This window comes from Rattus norvegicus, chromosome 9, assembly GCF_021556685.1.
Source record: "Rattus norvegicus strain SHRSP/BbbUtx chromosome 9, alternate assembly SHRSP_T2T, whole genome shotgun sequence".
Taxonomy (NCBI): domain Eukaryota; kingdom Metazoa; phylum Chordata; class Mammalia; order Rodentia; family Muridae; genus Rattus; species Rattus norvegicus.
In genome coordinates, this window is record NC_141542.1 from 42982151 (window position 1) to 42999985 (window position 17835).

At 40.2% G+C, this 17835-nt stretch overlaps 1 protein-coding gene across 5 annotated transcripts in view; it reads right to left on the reverse strand.

Moving 5' to 3' along the window:
- Adgrb3 (adhesion G protein-coupled receptor B3) overlaps nucleotides 1–17835 on the reverse strand; it is a 726584-nt gene that overhangs the window by 382135 nt on the left and 326614 nt on the right. For all 5 annotated transcript variants that reach the window (NM_001106898.1, XM_087565138.1, XM_087565136.1 and 2 more), the window contains 1 exon segment: nucleotides 1747–1815. In NM_001106898.1, the coding sequence (NP_001100368.1) occupies nucleotides 1747–1815 (69 nt within the window).

Consider the following 17835-nt stretch of genomic DNA (forward strand, 5'->3'; position numbering starts at 1 on the left):
ATGAGTCCTAAAGCAGCGATTCCATGAGCTTGGTTGTAAATTTTCAAAACTGTCTCTATTTGAAAGGATATAAGAAGCATGCTTCACTTTGGAGAAACCCACTTCACAAGAGGAATAGATGGCCCCATTTTCCAAGTGGTTTTATGATGCTATATATATGACACAATGGAGCCTGTGAAGGTTTCTACTGCAGGACCAGTTACTGTCTAGATTGAAGACACAAAGGTGGTGATGCATCTGGTCTCTGAGGTCTGCTTGTGATCCATGTGACCTCTGACCTCATGCTTGTTCAGCACCAAGCCCCTCATTCTCTTCTGTCTTTGTTGAATGGGTATTCACATTGGCAGAGGGTCTAGTTATTACCCATTTCCCCAACAGCCATCATGTGTAATAGAGCAGGCCTGGCAAGACTTTTTGATAAGGCCTAGTGGTATTTTACACATTTTAGATCATGGGGACTTCAGAGAAATTAATCCCTTCTGTCCTTGTTGCAGAACAGTCACTGGGATCAGGCAGAAGGCAGTGTTATTTACAGGATAAGCATTGGCTGGATTTGATGAACTAGATGCAGTTTGTACTCTCCTAAGCCAGGGACATGATGGTGGATTTTATAATATGAAGTATAGAAGAAATCACATGCCTTAAGCCTACTGCCAACCCCTACCGTGGTGTTGGTGGATGTGTGTGTATGTCTGCGCCTATGTCACGGGGGAGGGAAGGTATACCGTTCTAAAATACATTCTTCTTTCACTTTAGTGAGCTACATTTTAAGCAATGGTCTTTATCTAAATATAGTTCGAGTCTTCTTAACTGGGCTTGGTGGGGTTGGCGTGGCTATGGGTTTTAGAAATGGCTTTGTTTGCATAATTTCTGACGTCAGAGTTGCTTATTTGGTTTACTAAGTTCACATTGAGATCTATTTTCAAGATTGTTTTTTGTTAAGTCTACTCCTCTAAGATAAAGAGAGATCACAAGGATTATTTTTGGTAAGTTTTAAACACCTTTTCCTTTTTTTTAATTTTAAAAAGTCACCTTTGTGTCATGCATGCTTAACCATGTGGCTGTTAATTACTCTAACCACTTTCAGTAAAAGCTACAAAATAACCTTTTGTAAAATTTCAAACCATCATTTTTTAAAGAACTATCGTTAAGGACCATCCCAATTGAAAATATATTATAGAAATTAGAATAGAACTAATTCTAAATCACAACTAAACACAGAGATTACACATTCCTCATTCTTTCGTTGACGATGAATGCCTGACACCATTCATTATTTGCTCACATGACACCCTTGTAAGGACACCGCATGGTGAATTGCTGCCGTGTTTTAAAGAGAATGTCATACGTTCATTCTAAATGTATTTATAATTAATGGTCACTAGTGTTCTGGAAGAGTGTGCTGAACTACAACAGCGGTATTCTAGGTGAAGACACTACTTCCTCACAGCGAGGGAGCATGGCTGCCCTCTAGATGAAGGCCGAGGACAAGAGCATAATTCAAAGGAGCAGAGATAGAACAAGGGGTGAAACGGAAAGGTGATTTTTTTTCTCCCTTGCATTGACCAGAAGCACAGACTTAGTACCTGATAATGAGGATGGCCATGCTGTGCTATTTGTGGATGTCCTGTCTTAACTGGGACAAAGGGTATGTCTCATGACAAATCAAACTGTTGGCTTTTAATGCATTTAAAAAACTGTATCTAGCTAACTTCATTGTCGATTCTAAAAGAATCCCGTCCTTACCTGTTGTGCATCTTCCCATTTCTCCTTGTTTTCTTCATCAAGAAGGTTGCTAACTATTTGAAAGAAGTTCTGTAAATTAAATCAGATAGAAGTTTAGTATGATATATGAGAATGTAGTTTGTGAAACCCCCATTCGGAACGATGCTATCATACAACTATTTGCAGCATCGCTTTACATCATGACCCATTCTTGTTCTTTATAACCAATACAGATGTGGATGCTCCCAGCCAACCATTAGACTGAGCACAGGGAGCCCAAAGGAGGACTTAGAGAAAGGACTGAAGGAGCTGAAGGGATTTGTAACACCATAGGAAAACAAAGATATCAACCAACCAGACCCTCCAGAGCTCCCAGGGACTAAACTACCTAGGAATGAGTACACGTGGAGGGTAGCAGAGGATGGCCTTATCTGGCATCAATGGGAGGCTTGATGCCCCAGTGTAGGAAAATGCTACGTGGTGAGGCAGAAGTGGGTGAGTGGGTGGGGGAGCACCCTCATAGAGGCAAAGGGGAGCTTGTGGAGGGGGAACTGGAAAGGGGGTTAACATTTGAAATATAGATAAAAAATAACCAATAAAAAAGGAAGTTTCCTCAGCACCATATCGAAGGGCTCTGCAAAGCTTCAAATCTGTATCCCAGCATCTGTGTCCCAGCAGCAGCCAGAACATGCAAGACACTTTTTGTTCACAATGTCACCTCTATTAATATCTGTAATGTCATTGGAGAGTTATTCTTTATAAATGTTTTATTCCTTCTCTAAAGAAGTCACTTGTGCGGGTTTATTACTAGTTATCATATGAACTGCAAACCAGGACTGCTATCTCACCGTTGGAAAGTATAATGAAATGTTCAAAACGTCTGGCAGAAAGAACATGTCCTTTTCGAATCACTTGTTTTTAGTCTCTGACTCTTTTGCATGGCTCAACATGTAACATGCATGATCTTTTTAAAGTTCCAAATCCTTGCCCAGCGTCCTCAGTGCTAATGGCAAAAGGCCTATTGGTTTTTAAATCTTCGTCTAGAACTATGCAAAAGATGATCTCTTTTTTTTGTATTTTTTTTAATTCCCAAGCAGACAACCAAACTCATCCTTAGGCTCAGTTCTCATTCAACATGAACATGTTGACGTATTGTATTCAGCTCCATTTTGCTACTGACAATTTCCCATGTGACATGTCACCAGAAACGCTTGTCTGTATTCTTACATGATGCTGCGACACTGAGATAGATACAGAAGTCGGGAGATGAGATATGGAGCACCCATTGAAGGGTGACCTGAGACCTATACAGTGTCCAGTGGAGCCAGGATACAAAGATGGCAGCTGCTTGGTTGTATCCTTAGTTCTTTCCGTGGTTATATTCCATCTAACTGGTCTTTAGGTGAGTAAACAGGCACACTGCAGCATACTGACTCACTAGCTTGGGGCAGGACTCCTTCGTCGAGAGAAATAATATTAATTCATCAGTTTGTTTGTCTTCTCTACATACAGCTTTTCAAAACAAGCATTTGCTCTCATCGAAAATAAAATCACCTGGGTGTTTTTAGATGAAAAACAAGGCAGCTTCCTTTCCTCTTCTGTGGTTTGAAGCTGTTAGTATCTATATTTAATTGCCCTATTTGTACTATTTATTTTAATAGTTCCTGGCAATCACATGGTTGGAACATGTTTCAAGTTGTAACCCTTGTGAAAGTTCTAGAATATTTTATGCAACTGTTGAGGGCTGAGGACTAAGTCTGCTTTAAACCCATTTTCAACTCATTTAACCTTTCTGTACTACCTGCCATTTTTACCACTTAAAATTCCTTGCTTGGAGTGTTAACATTTTAAGGGCTTAGTCCATTGAGCTGTAACTCTACCTATGGGCAGAAAGAATTAACCTTCAGAGTTCTCCAATTGCCTATGGCTGGTTAACTCGGTAGGGGACAGGGAGCTAATGAGGCAAATGTTGTAGATTTCATCCCTGTGCATAGGAGAGGGCTATGTTGAGGTCCTTGACCTTGGTTTGCATCTTAATCCCTCCAGCTCTCATGCAAAATGCATGCTGCTGCTAACAAGAGACACTGAGAGAAAGAGGGAAGCAATTTGTGCAAATGTAGCTCCATTTCTGGAAAAAAAAAACACTTCACAAAGCATGCTTTTCTGACAGTGGGTCAGTGACTTCTTGATCTACACAAAGGCCACTGCGCGCGCGCGCACACACACACACACACACACACACACACACACACACACAATTCCTTGATGAAAATAATGAATTCAGTGTCCTCCTTTTTTAAATAACCAAAAGACAAGAATAAAAACATAAATTATTAACCCAGGTCTTAAACTACGCGAACATAGAATATAGCAAACATTTTGTATTATTTTTCTGGGACAACAAATGGATCTTTATTGAATAAGAGTAGGAAGGCAGCTCAGCTTAAAGTTCTCCAGTGATTTCATTGCTGATCATATTTCAGAATAGTCAACAGCTATTTTCTGACTAATGAAGGCCACGCAGGACTCAATAGGATGAGTTAAACCTCATCGTCTAGAGTGCTGTGGAAGGCATTTTTGAGGAAAATGAGTCTGTTTTTGCGTATCAGTTTATACTGAACACTGGCCCATAGGAGTCATCGAGCGAAGTTCAAAATTAAAGGAAAGAGTTACAAAGTCAGAATGTCCTGGATTTGCAAATAAAATTTGGCATCATTCTTCTGAACTGACAGTTCTCCCTTGTCTCAAATGCACTGAAATATATGTATGTTAAATTCAGTTATTATGTTTTAATTCATGCTGATGTTTTATCCATGACTAGAGTGATAGAATGGAAGAGACCAAATAAGACAGTCCTGAGGAAGAGAGTGGTAACATTTCTCACCACCTAAAGTCTTCTGAGCAGTCTGAAGAGCCTTCCAATGGACACTTCATTAAGAGCTCTTGGGTGCTGCAGAGATCTTCCTTTCAGTGATTAATGGATCAGATCACTTATGCCAGTCCCTGATATGTATTACATTGTAGCCGTTGCTTTTAAGGTGTGTGTGGCTTTTAGAAATGGGGTTTGACTATGTAGTCCTGGCAAGCCTAGAGCCTACTCTGTAGACTGTGTTGGCATAGGGGTGATCCTTCTGCTTTGGTTTCTGCATTCTGGGATAACATTTATGCTTTAATAAACTCATCCATGCCTTAGACTAACTTCATCAAGTTCTTGGCAGAGTCTCAGTTGTGGGAAGACTGAAGGAGCAGAGAGATACTAAAGTTTCTCTTGATTTTTCTTTTAGCCATATGGTCCTGTCCCACCTTTCTTCTCTACTATGTACAAGCCAATTGGCAGAGATACATGAATTTTGGAGGTAATTCCTAACACAATGTCTGTTGCATGAAAAGTGCTTAATATAAGGGATTTTTATGATTTCATCTCTTCAATATTACCTTTTTTACATGATTTGCCACATAACTAGTATTTACCACTACATTATGGCAAATATGTACCTACCATGTTGGTGAAGACTATCATGTCCACCTCTTTCCCATATGAATCATATGTCTTCCTTTTGTGGCAACAAAAGGAAACAAAAGCAATTAAATATTTACCATAGTACCTATAAGTTTTAATAGACATCTTTCTTACAGTTTAGCCATTACCAGGTATCTATCTAGTTTGAGATGCTGTGTCAAATGGCTACAGAACAAAACTTCACAAGAGAATGACTGTGGTTATATTGGTAGGAAAAAAAGAGAAACAACTGCATAATGTATAGAAAAATGCAAACAATTCCATAACTACCAAAGTAAAGGTCCCAGAATGGAAAAAAGAGTAAAAAGAATTTTATTTTAAGGGTAGTAGTCAACAATCATGCTGAATGTCTGGTTAGCTTTTACTTGGCTGATTTCTAATCAATCACACCATCATTTTATATAACTTCACGAAAGCATCTTGTAGACTCTATTTGTCAGAAAATCTAAATGTAGATTTGGCTAATGATTTGGTGAGCCCAAGCCATGCCTTTCCACCACCTTAACTCAGGAGCTAAGTGAGTTAAGGTCAAGGATAATCCCTAATGGACAAGATTCCATAACACAGAGATTAAAGACCTAATACATTGCTTTTGGACCCTGGTCAGGAGTGTTAGGATAATTCTAGGAAATGATTAAAGACTAAACAAGAAAGAGGCATGTTCTATTACTATAAGGAGGGATGAACCATTGATCAGAAACCTAGAGGTTGAGTTGTAACTGCAAAGTCATGTGTGATGTGGATTCCTGCTGTCCTCATCTTTGTATTTTGTTGTCCTGTCCCATAGTTTGTCTATAGCTCAGGTGTACACAGTCCTGTCTGTAGATGAATACAGAGAATAGCCCTGCTTCTTGGTCTTTGTTAGGTCACTGGCCTGGAAGACTTGAAGATACTCCAAAGGGATAATTCTTCTCTCTGACTATCAGGCTATTGAAACAGTGGACCCCCACTGAAGTGGGAGTTTCTCCAGGAACCTTATACTAGGAAAAGGAAAGAGTGACAACCAGATAGAACCTTGTTTCCTAGAAAAAAATTTCAAAGATTCTAATAAATTGTTAGACCTCCTTATAGGTTGAAGCTGACACTCAAATAATGATGTCAATGGTGTGCAAGACCATGCTTTGCCCAAGACTACTTAGATGTGCTATCCTTGGCCCTTTATTCAAACTTTCTTCCTTCTTTCCTTCCTTCCTTCCCTTCCTCCCTCCCTTTCTTCTTTCCTTCCTTTCTTTGTGTCTGTTTTATTGCCTATTGAGGTCAGGTACTCAGGTCCTGCTTACTGGAGTTGTCAGGGCCCGTGTTTTCTGTAAACCTCTGGTAACAAGGATATTCAAATGCTGTCTTTAGATTAGATGACCACACAACCAAGACTCCCAACAAAGCTTCTTTCCCAAGCTCAGGCAGGAGAGCTTGAAGGGCATCTCTACCTATGCATACCCTCTCTCTTACAGAATACATCTGGATCATATGTGCAGTTTGCTCAGCGAAAGAATGCATTTGGACAGCTATCAAATCAAAACTCAGCTATCACAGTCAATGGGGCCTAAGACTGAAGATAGGGATATCACTAGTTATGCTTTACTGCCTAACACTGACTACTGGAGAGTCAAAGGAAATAAAGGGATGTAGGGATAGAAAGGTGAAGAAAGATAGAGAAAGCAAGTAGAAGTGCGTATGTGTGTGTGTATATATATAGACACAAATATATATACATACACACATATATATATACACACACACATATATATGTATATATATATGAAAATGGTATGTATAGAATGATGTTTCCCTCTATCATGGGATTTAGGGTTATTAAAAGTGAACAAGGAATAAGGTGGGGTGCTTAACTCATGGATCCTAACTGCAGTAAGTAAATACATTTCAAATGATTTACTTCAAAATACATTTTAGGGTTGGAGTTGTTACTTGAATGTGAATGCCTATGACAGGCTAATGTATTTAACACTTTGCTCTCCAGCTAAGGGTTTTGGAAGGTTGGGGAACCCCTAGGAACTAGCATCTCACTGAATGAAGTGGGTCATGGGGCATAGGTACTGAGGCTTCATGCTGTCCATGCTCTGCTTCCTGAGTGGGGATGCAGTGTGACTAGCGAGTTTCCTGCCTATTCCACTAAGGATTCCTTAAAAGTTGCCATGTCTTCTGTACCATGAGGGATTAGATATCTATGAAGCTACAAGCTAGAATAAACTTTGTTTTGCTTCTCTTGCTTTTGTCAGGTTCTTGGTTATTTCATCACAGCAATAGAAGAGTAACTAAAGTTAGACAGGTCTGTGAGTCAGTGGTAAAGTGTTTGCTTGCCTACCATCTCCAAAGCCCTGGCACCAGGGCTAAGGAGTTAAAAAAACAGTTAAATCATTTCAGATGGTGATTGTAACTGACTGAATGTTGCTGATGGGATGGAAGGGCACTTTGAGAAAATACCTGCAGGTAGTGATTGAGAATGGCCCCCTAATGTGTCAAAGGTATTCAGACACTTACAAAAGATACTTCAGGCATAAACGTTGCTACCTGTCCCCTCTGCCATGTGAGAGCAGAGCATTCCTTCCTTCAGGAGAATGTAATAATGAGGGCCGGTCTTCAAAGACAGAACAATCTTCACAAGCCTTGTGAACTTCATGCTACTCATCTTGGACTTAGCTTCTAGGCTTAGAAGAAAAAGAATTCCATGCACCCCTCCCCCATATTGTTGCGACTATGTAAATGAACTAAAACAGTTTTAACTGTAGTAGATTATAGTGAGATGTGGAAAAGTGAGGGGGAGGGATGGACAAGTTGGGGGAATTGAGAGTGTGAGCAAGGAAAGAGGGGGAGGGAGAGAGAGAGGAAACCTCAGAGAGACAGATGTGAACAGGTGGGTAAGAGTGAGTTTGAAGAGTATAAGACACTCCGTGAGAGAGAAAGAGGCAAATTGGGTGGGGGGTTATTGGCTAGTCATGAACAAAAACCTATGGAACCTGAGACGATAATGATAAGGAGCCATCCCTACTATTGATAATTTATTCCCCTAAAACTGAGTGAGAAGAAAAAAAGAGAGTCCATGACTAAAACCTATCTAAATAAATTTCAGAAACAGGAAAAAAGGATATAATAATTCTAAACTGATCTCAAATAGGCTGGATAGGACAGACAAAGATCAGGTAAAGCAGAGCTGTCAACTCAATGGTTGTATAGCAAGTTTAGTTAAAAGTAACAGTCTGCTTTTGGATGCAGTGACGTGAAAGCAGAGATCATACAATAGTTTCAGTTGCAGAGGGTAGAGATGGCAGCAGCTTGGTTCCCAGAAGCCACATTCCTGAGAGCAGATTGTACAGGCGAGAAAGCAGAGGATCAAACAGGCATCTTTGGTTTCTGGCTCAGTAGAATTACAGAGCAGCTACAGATGTTACACCCTACATGAGAAGTAGCAGCGTTGGCAGGAGGGGGGGGGAGAGAGGGAGGGAGGGAAGGAGGGAGAGAGAGAGAAGAGAAAGATAAACAGAGAGAGACAGAGACAGAGAGACAGAAACAGAGAAAGACACAGAGAGAAAGAGACAGAGAGGAACACAGAGAGAGAGAGACAGAGACAGACAGAGACAGAGAGACAGAGACAGAGAGGGTCACACAGAGAGAGACAGAGACAGAGAGACAGAAACAGAGAAAGACACAGAGAGAAAGAGACAGAGAGGAACACAGAGAGAGACAGAGACAGACAGAGACAGAGAGACAGAGACAGAGAGGGTCACACAGAGAGAGACACAGGGAGAGACACAGAGAGAGAAAGACAGAGAGAGACAGAGACAGACAGAGACAGAGAGGGTCACACAGAGAGAGACACAGGGAGAGACAGAGAGAGAGAAAGACAGAGAGAGACAGAGACAGACAGAGACAGGGAGAGACAGAGAGAGAGAGAAGCAGGGGAAAAGGGAGGGGGGAGGGGGAGGGGGAGGGGGAGAGGGAGAGGGGGAAGAAAGGAAGGAAGCAGGGAAGCAAGCAAGCTTAATTTTGATACGATTTTGATATGGTTGAGCACTGAGAATCTACAATACAGCCAAGTGAAGAGGCCCAGGAGACAGGTCTGACTTAAGTTTAAATCTCAAAAGACAAAAGTAATGTGAATAATTAATCACAGCTGAAAACAGAAGCCCCTTGGGATAAAGATTACGAATACCAAGAATAGAGTTGAATAGGTAAAGTCAAGGTTAAACACTGGAGGTGAGCCTACTCGGAAGAATAATAAGTGAGATCGGGAAGAGAGGATGGGAGACAAGAATGACAGGCGATGGAATAAAGCACGCTTGGAACCTGTTCCAAGGGCAAAATTAATTCTAAGAAACACAGACTGCTCTTCAGCTCGGTGTACACCCAGAGGCAACTCAAGATACTGTACCATAGAACTCGATTTTAAAACTGTGGCTGCTCCCGGTTGAGCACATGCATAACACATGTGAATACAGCCACAGTATGGAGTAACACATGGACTTTCTTCCTGATGTGTGAAACTGATTTGGTCTTTATTCTGGGAATTACATAGAAAAAGTTGATTCCAGACACCATTGCTGTATGAACCAACTTGAGTTTGTTCTCATATATGAGTTTTAAAGTGAACAACCCTTTAAGTGTGGCTTCAGCTACATATGTATATTTTAGAGCAAAATAATTTAGAATTGACCAAGCCACCAAACATCCAAATGTGAACTAGAGTTTTGTTCAGAATATCTATCCAAGCAGAATATCTACCAGCTTTGGGCAAGGAGAATCCATCGGGAACTCAGGAAGACTGGAGAGTACTCCAAGTTATCCTAGTGTAGCATCAGGACTGAAGAATATGGACCGTATGACTCAGGGTAAGAAAAGAAGCAAATGAAAACCCAGATGAGAGGCTGGGCTCCTCTGAGGGAGTGGGGGTACCCAGCTTTAGGATCTATCCCTCCCGGTATGTCCTAACCTGATAGCTGGGAACACAACTCTCCCGTATCAGGCACGGCTGCCCCTGCTGGCCTACATCAATTCCACAGACCTGGAATACTTTGAGAGCAGACTGTTGACATCACTCTCCCAATATGTGCTTGTTGGGGAGGAAAACAAATCTTAAATGACACATTTTGTTTTTTTCCTTGCTCTTCTTTTAGCCACATCTTCACAGAAACTCTGACTCATTTTGCAAACAGCAAAATAGCGGAAGGATGTTGCTCTAGGAGCCACTGGCAGTGTTTCGGGCTATTGTTTTGCTCTGCTACAAAGCTATGCAGCTTGACCTGTAGGGGTTCTGTAGTAGCTTCAGTAGACATTATTTCGATGGTGCTACCCGTCTCTTTGGGATAAGTTTTGGAACAAAAGCTTATCCCAAAGAGACTGGTAGCATAATGAGTCCGCATTTGAGATACTGGAGACTGGATGAAGCATACTGAAAGAAGGTGATATCCAATTGTTGGGGCTTTCAGCCATATGCTTGATACTGCTTTGCCTTTCTTCATTTAAAAATGAATAGTAAAGAAGTCAGTGACGCTTACATGGCTAAATAAAATATGTTTATTATTTACCTGTAGGCAGTGGGGCAGAACAAGCAATATAAATTGCCCATACTCAGTATGGAAAAAAATTACCAAATCAAGACATGGAAACATTCTTAAGTAAGGAACGTTAGAGAGCTGGGATAATCCCGGTGACCAGGCACCTACTAGAGAGCATTGGAGGATGGTAAGAACACATTTAAAATCCCTGTCGCACTGGGGGTTCAGAGAAGCCTAGCTACAGTCAGCGATGTGCATCACACGTTAAACAATGTCTACTCCTCTCACTGGAGGAAGATTGAAGCCTGGAAGATAGGAGAAGTTACATATGTGACCTGACATTCTTCTGACCCTATGCCAAAGAGTCTGGCAGTCAAGAAAAAGGGACTGCATAAAATGCAGCACACACACTGTACCCCTTCTGCCTAAGGCTCAGAAATCATGGCAGGAAGTGGGGCAGGAGAGATTGCAAGAGCCAGAGGCAGTAGATAACTACAAGAAATCATAAAGGGCAGCAGTGCTTATGAACCCCTATCTATTCTAACAATATGCCCACTGTATATCCTCAAAGCAGCCAAACCATGAGCAAGAACAGGAGATGTGGGGAGGAATTCCCAACCATAGCCATGCTGTTATTGACAATTGTTAGATTCTGGGAGGAGTGTTTGTTTTTCTGAAGAGTGTAGCCCTTGGTAAGTCAACATGCACTCCAAGAGGAGGTCATATTCATATTCATATCCAAGAATATTGGGGCGGTACACATTCATCTTCATGGGTAAAAATAAGGGACAAAGTTGGACGGATGGGGAAGAGGGTAGGGATCTGGGAAACGGTGGGGAGGAGGAATGAATGTGATTAAACCACGCTGTATGAAAATTCCCAAAGAACCAAGAGAAATGTTTTTAAAAATGAGTTCGGCAGCTTGGCTCAGGAAACATACTCCTGTGGACCATTAAAAGATCTGAGATTCCACTTCAGGCACTATGCCATGCAAAACAAAAGTGATAACTGGTCAGAAAAACAATCATTTGTTCCGAGTTCTGTGGTTTTGGCCACTTTTTCTAGGCATGGCTTTCTTATACTAGGCTATGCATACCAGCTTGCTTATTCTATTACAGTAGATTAATTCTTTGCTATGTCAGGGCTCACCTATTTGAGCCTTTCTCTGTCTTTTGATATCATAACTATTCCTCTCTTAACCATGCTTTGGTGTTTCTGTTCCTTCCCATATTACAACTTTAGGGAAGCTATAGCTTATGATGCATCTTTTCCTTGGAATCTGACATAACTGAGGTGATGTAGGCAGGATGACAGCATGACGGTCATATATATATATATATATATATATATATATATGACGGTCATATATATACATATATATACATACATATATATATATATATATATACATACATATATATATATATATATATCTTCAAGCTGACAGAGACTAGACTTTGACAGATTTAGAAGACTAATTTTTCCAGTTCTCTGCCACTAGGGGGCTGTGACCCACACAAAATAATCCTATTAGTAGGAGATGATCCAGTACCTAACCATTTGCTCTATTCACAAACTAGCCCCCGATGGAACTTTATTTCTGTCTTACACGCCTGTTCACATACTCACCGAGTCCCTTCTCTGCCTAGCAAAGATGGCGCCTAATTCCTAATCTCAGATCGTTTTACCTGGGCAGGCGGTCTAAAGTTACTTGATAGCAAGCTGAGATTAACTGTGAGGATAGCTATGACAATCCTACTTTAAATAGTCTTGATTTTAACATATCTAACAGTTTATCCCACTCATTTAAACAAATCGGGAAAGGACCAACAAAATATCAAAAGCCATGAAATCAAAACTGTGGCTCGTGTGGACACTCCTTCAAGTGGTACCTTGTCTATTCTTAATTCTTCTGCTTAACAATGGTCCTTTCTTCTTTATAAGTTTATTCTGGAGTCCATGTATCGGATTATGACTCAAAGGCAACCTTTTCATTCTTCACCACTGATTTAGAAGATATCCCAACTCTACAGTGCCCCCAATCTAACAAGAGGCAACCAAAGAGGAATTTTTTGATGTCTCTAACTTCTCATATCTTCTATATAAAAGGAAAGGTTGAAAATGTTGGAGAATGCAGGCCTCTGAGTTAAGCAGGACCTCAACAAAAAGGTTGAAAGCAAGGAAGGAATATACTCACCCTTGAGGACACTGAAGGGTGAGATGGCCTGTCTGCTGTATAATATTATATTCAGACCACCACGCCCCATTTTCCTACTCACACAAAGAATGTCCCCTGTCACATGGTATAATTCATGTATACTGCATTAGGTCATAGATTAACTAGGCCCAATACCTCTTGGAGCAAGACTTTCCTTACCATCAAGACCATTTAAAAAAAAGACATCATGCTCTCTTTTAGGTCCCGAATCTCTGCTCCCGACCCATCATACCTCTGCTGCCATGACAATTTAACATAGTACTTCTTTATAAAATATCCCCTTTTTCTCCCTAAATCCTAAGGAGAGAAAAGGGAAGAACAGTCCTTCAAATGTGGACAGGCCTAGCCAAGACTTTTGCAGCCAGTCTTGTGAGAGAAGGCGGGGCCCAGCAAGGTTAGCCCGCACTATGTGACAGGAAGTTACTGTACAACTTGCCATAGCAGAAGCAGCCTGGCTCCCAGCTCTTACTAAAGCACAATGTTGGGAGGCATGCGTGATCCTCTGTTCTGCACTCAACTGTTCCTCTTCCTTCCGATTCATCTGTTGAAGCTCTAATCCTTGAGGTTCGTATGTGAGATTATTTAGAAATATGTCTACCAAAGAGAGACTCAGTTGAAAAACAGCGATCACTGCTGGCCCAAGTCCAATGTGACTATATATATATTATATATATATATTAAGGATATTATATTAATATTATATTAAGGATACAGAGATATTAAGGTTCTTCTTCAGAGAGAAAATACAAACCAATAAAAGATGCTGACCGAAGGAGGCCATTTACAAGAAAAAACATTTAGACAATCAAATATATGGTGAACTCCTACCTCTGAACCTGAGGTATGTTTCTGAAGAATTTGTTCTGGTAACCTTACCAAACAAGTACAAACTTCAATAGTAAAATAAAAACAAAAACAAAACTTTTGATGGTAAGTGGAATCTCAAGAAAAATCATCATACAAATCTCAACATTTCCTTAATTCTTAGGAAACTTCTAAAAGAATAAAATTATGACATGTTTTATTGTACTTTTCTTTAAAAAAAACTTAATATGCATTATTATTTAGCCACAAAGGAGAAAGAAACTGAAGTAGCAAGATAGCTCCGTGAGTAAAGGTACTTTCCATGAAATTCTGGAAGACCAAGTTTGACTCATAGGATCTATAGGCTGAAAGGAGAAAATCGATTCTTACATTTACTCCCCCTGCCCCTGCCAGACACACATGTACAGTTAAATAGAAGGGAAGAGGGAAGCACACTCTTGGAGGCAAGTGGGAGGAAGAATGGGATGAGGAACTGTAGGAGTGGGGACTGCTTCTCTGAAAGCCATCATGCTGAGCAGAGCAAGTAGACAAGGCAGGTCTACTGTTAGATTTCCTGGCCTGCTGATGCAGGGAACCATAGAGGGGATACACTTGAAGCTCAAGGAGAGGGCAGAATGTTCGGCGAATCTTGGAGAAAGGAACAAGGAGGAAGAGGGTGATCTCTGGATGGGTACAGATCTGCAATAAACATCAGCCATTGTGTCTGTTGGACCTGTACAGGGGACAGAGAAGCAGGCAGGGGCAATGAATAGGATGTAAATAAGTAAAATAATTTTAAAAAATTAAAAATAAGGTAACACCATTTTAAAGAAAATGCATGGAACTGGATTCATGTGCTAAGCAAAACAAGATTTGGAAAGACTGAATTCATGTGTCTTTTCTTGAATGTGAAATCTAGACCAGATTTATAAAACAAAATTAGAAGGGGCTACTTGAGAATAGGAAGGGGGACTAAGGAGGAGAAAGAAAATGGAAATAGGAAGGTGAAATGTCATACATTGTATGCATGTATGAAATGTCACAATCAACGCCATGGATTTTCAAAGTTAATATGAAATTAATATAATTATTTCAATAATGACCTGGCATTGACTAGCTGATAGATTGCACTATACCAGTTCAGCCATCAATAACAGGTATTACTAGACTTACAGACCATACAGGACAGATTCCTTTCTCCTGGTCATCTCTGCACCTCTCCTTTCATATGTTTCTCTCATAATACTAGAAAGGGAGACACCATAACAGCTCTTTAAGATTTAAATTATCATAGAAGAAGGTGGAAATTTCAGGGCCCAAATACTGCTCATTAAAACAAATCTACTTCCCTGTGTTCAAAAATATATAATCAACGTTCGGCCCTGGGCAGAGACACAACATTATGATCTGCTCCAAAGACTAGAACATTCTCTTGTCTCACCCCTCAAGGGTTAATCCAGCTGGCCCTACTAATCTCCAGGGGACTGCTCCTCTGGAAGCTGATTCATCTGAAGACTTGTGAAGTCAACAGGTGAAATAATTACCCCCTTAATGAGATAATATACCGATTCTAATCCAAAAACCCTCCCATAAATGCCTGCTCATCAGTGTTTCTGATGCTCATGTAACAGAAGAGTCTAAAACTTACAGGAAAAAATTAAGATAAACATATACAAAAGAAGTTTTTTGCATTGCCGAGTCTTTATTTTACTGAGCTTCGAAATGTATTACACAAATTGCCCTGCCAATTCCTCTTTCCCTATTTTGCCTAGTCATCTGGTGCAACCTACTCTTACCACAAGGTGCTCTAAGTTCCCAGGAGAAAGTCAGTGGCACATCTTTCCCCCTTCCCAGACCCATTTCCCTTTTCACTTGGCAGATTGGTACATGAACAAAGATCAGAAAGCAGGAAGAGGAATTCCAAAGAAAAACTCAGAGAAAGTCCCTGCCAAGAATTCAAAGAATTTAAAGGAGACTGAAGAACTCCAAAGAATGGAATCAATTTCTCCACAGACTGGAGCCTTCTCCCCATTGTGTCTTAAGAATTCCTGAGGCTCTCCCTCCTTTGCAAAATAAAGGTTTTCTGTGAGGAAAATGGTCTTTTCCATTTCTTCAAACCCATACATGAATAAAACTTCTTCAGACCCAATCTTGAGTAAAACAATCTCCTCCACCAACCTTTTAATAGGAACATCAAGGTTTGGTAACAGTAAAGAGTTGTTTGAGTTCTTTTAAATCAGAATCTCTATTTCCAATACGTCTCTTTAATTAGTTGATTATGCATTGCTTAATTCAGCAATTAAGCAATACATTTCCCTAGCACAAAAAAACAGATTAAAAAAAACTTTCTCGACTATTTTTTCTTAATAACAGAGAAGAGAATAGCAGCATGTAATAATATGGCGAGGGGAATATCATTTTAAAACTTGAATATTCGTTAAATATTTCTGCATGTTTTGTGATTTAGGATGAGCCAAAGTTGAGGGAAAAAAGAGAGAGAGAATATTGAGTGGTATCTTGTTTAGGACCCAAAAATCCGAAGGAAAGGCTAGCCCTTACAATCAAATGAATTTGGTGATTCTGGCACAGGATGAGCCCCTGTTAAAAGACAGTATGCAGAGTATCTCAATTTCTTTCTTCATGCTCGCGATTTGAATGAGAATGCCTCCTGTAGTGAGAATTTTGATTTCTTTAAAACGCTCAGAAGGTAAACAAACAAACAAACAAACAAACACTGAAGCACTATAACAATGTTTTTGATTTTCATCCTAATCGTGGGATATGGTGCTGCTTCAAATTGTCCTCGGCAGCTGACAATGGTATGATTTTGCCAACTGCAGATAGTTTCTGCAAATTGGGTGATGTTAGGAATTCTGGGGACTTTTCAGAGGTTATATAAATGTCAGGGCCTCTAGAGGTTGTCATTGGTGGTGGTGGGTTACTGTTGGTTTTGGTATGTTAAGTGGTCCTGTGCAAAGACGAAAAGCTAGAAGAAGTTAGATATTCTAATGGCAAAAATAAAACTTGCTCCAAGGAACTCGGGCATCCCTAACCAGCAGGAAGTAGTGTCAGGATAACGTTGTCCCCTTTCCATCTCTATCGTTCTTTCCTCTCCTATCTAGTGTTGGGGAGAAGGTGGGAGAAGGTGGAAAAGGATGGAAAAAAGAAGAATCTACAAAGTAGGAAAGACTGATGATAAGTGGTTCCTGGACATGGGGTTAGGCAGAATGTGAAAATCCATTTCGAATGTCATAAAGGAAGAGGTTGAAAGAATGGATACGGCTCTCCAAGAGGCCAACAAAAAGCTTATTGAAACTGTTTTTACTGAGACATCCCTTGCTTTTTTCCCAGAGTGAATTTTCTGGGTTTTGTGTTTGTTTTTCCTTTTCTCCTTCTTTTATTCTGTTTCAAAAGGTTGAGAAGATACGTGAGCAGTCGGAAAATTGCACGTGGAAATGGAGGAACCTAGTAACCAAAACATAGAAAACCCTCTCTGGGAGCAATGCAGAGACAAAGTTTGAAGAATCCTAGAAAAGGTCCACCTCATTTATGAAGATTATAAATACATTAGAGAAGCCTTTACTTTTTTTTCTTTTTAAAAATAAAATTGGTCTCAGCTGTGAATAAAGCTGTATCAGATCCTGATGAAAGACAGGTGTTGATAGGGAACTTGACATATGAAAATGCAAATACAAAATGTGAAAATGTTATTAGACCATTAAAGGCACAGGGAGCTCAATTAAAAGGAAGAGGAGAAATAGAGAAAATTTTGGTTTCTTTAAAAAAACACAGAAGTATTATAAAACTATGTTTTCATTTTAATCCCAGGTGTGCAATACGGGGCTGCTTCAGGGTGTCCATGACATCTAACTTTGGTATGCCTTGTGTTCTCTCGGAGGGGTGAGTTTGCCAGTCGTAGATAGTTTCTGCAATTGTGTGACTGCTGGAATTCTGGGGACTTTCGAAGGTATATAAGTGCTAGGGCCCTGAGTTTGAACACTGTTGAACATTGTTGGTGGTGGTTGATTGCTATCGGTTGTGGTTTGTTAAGTAATCCT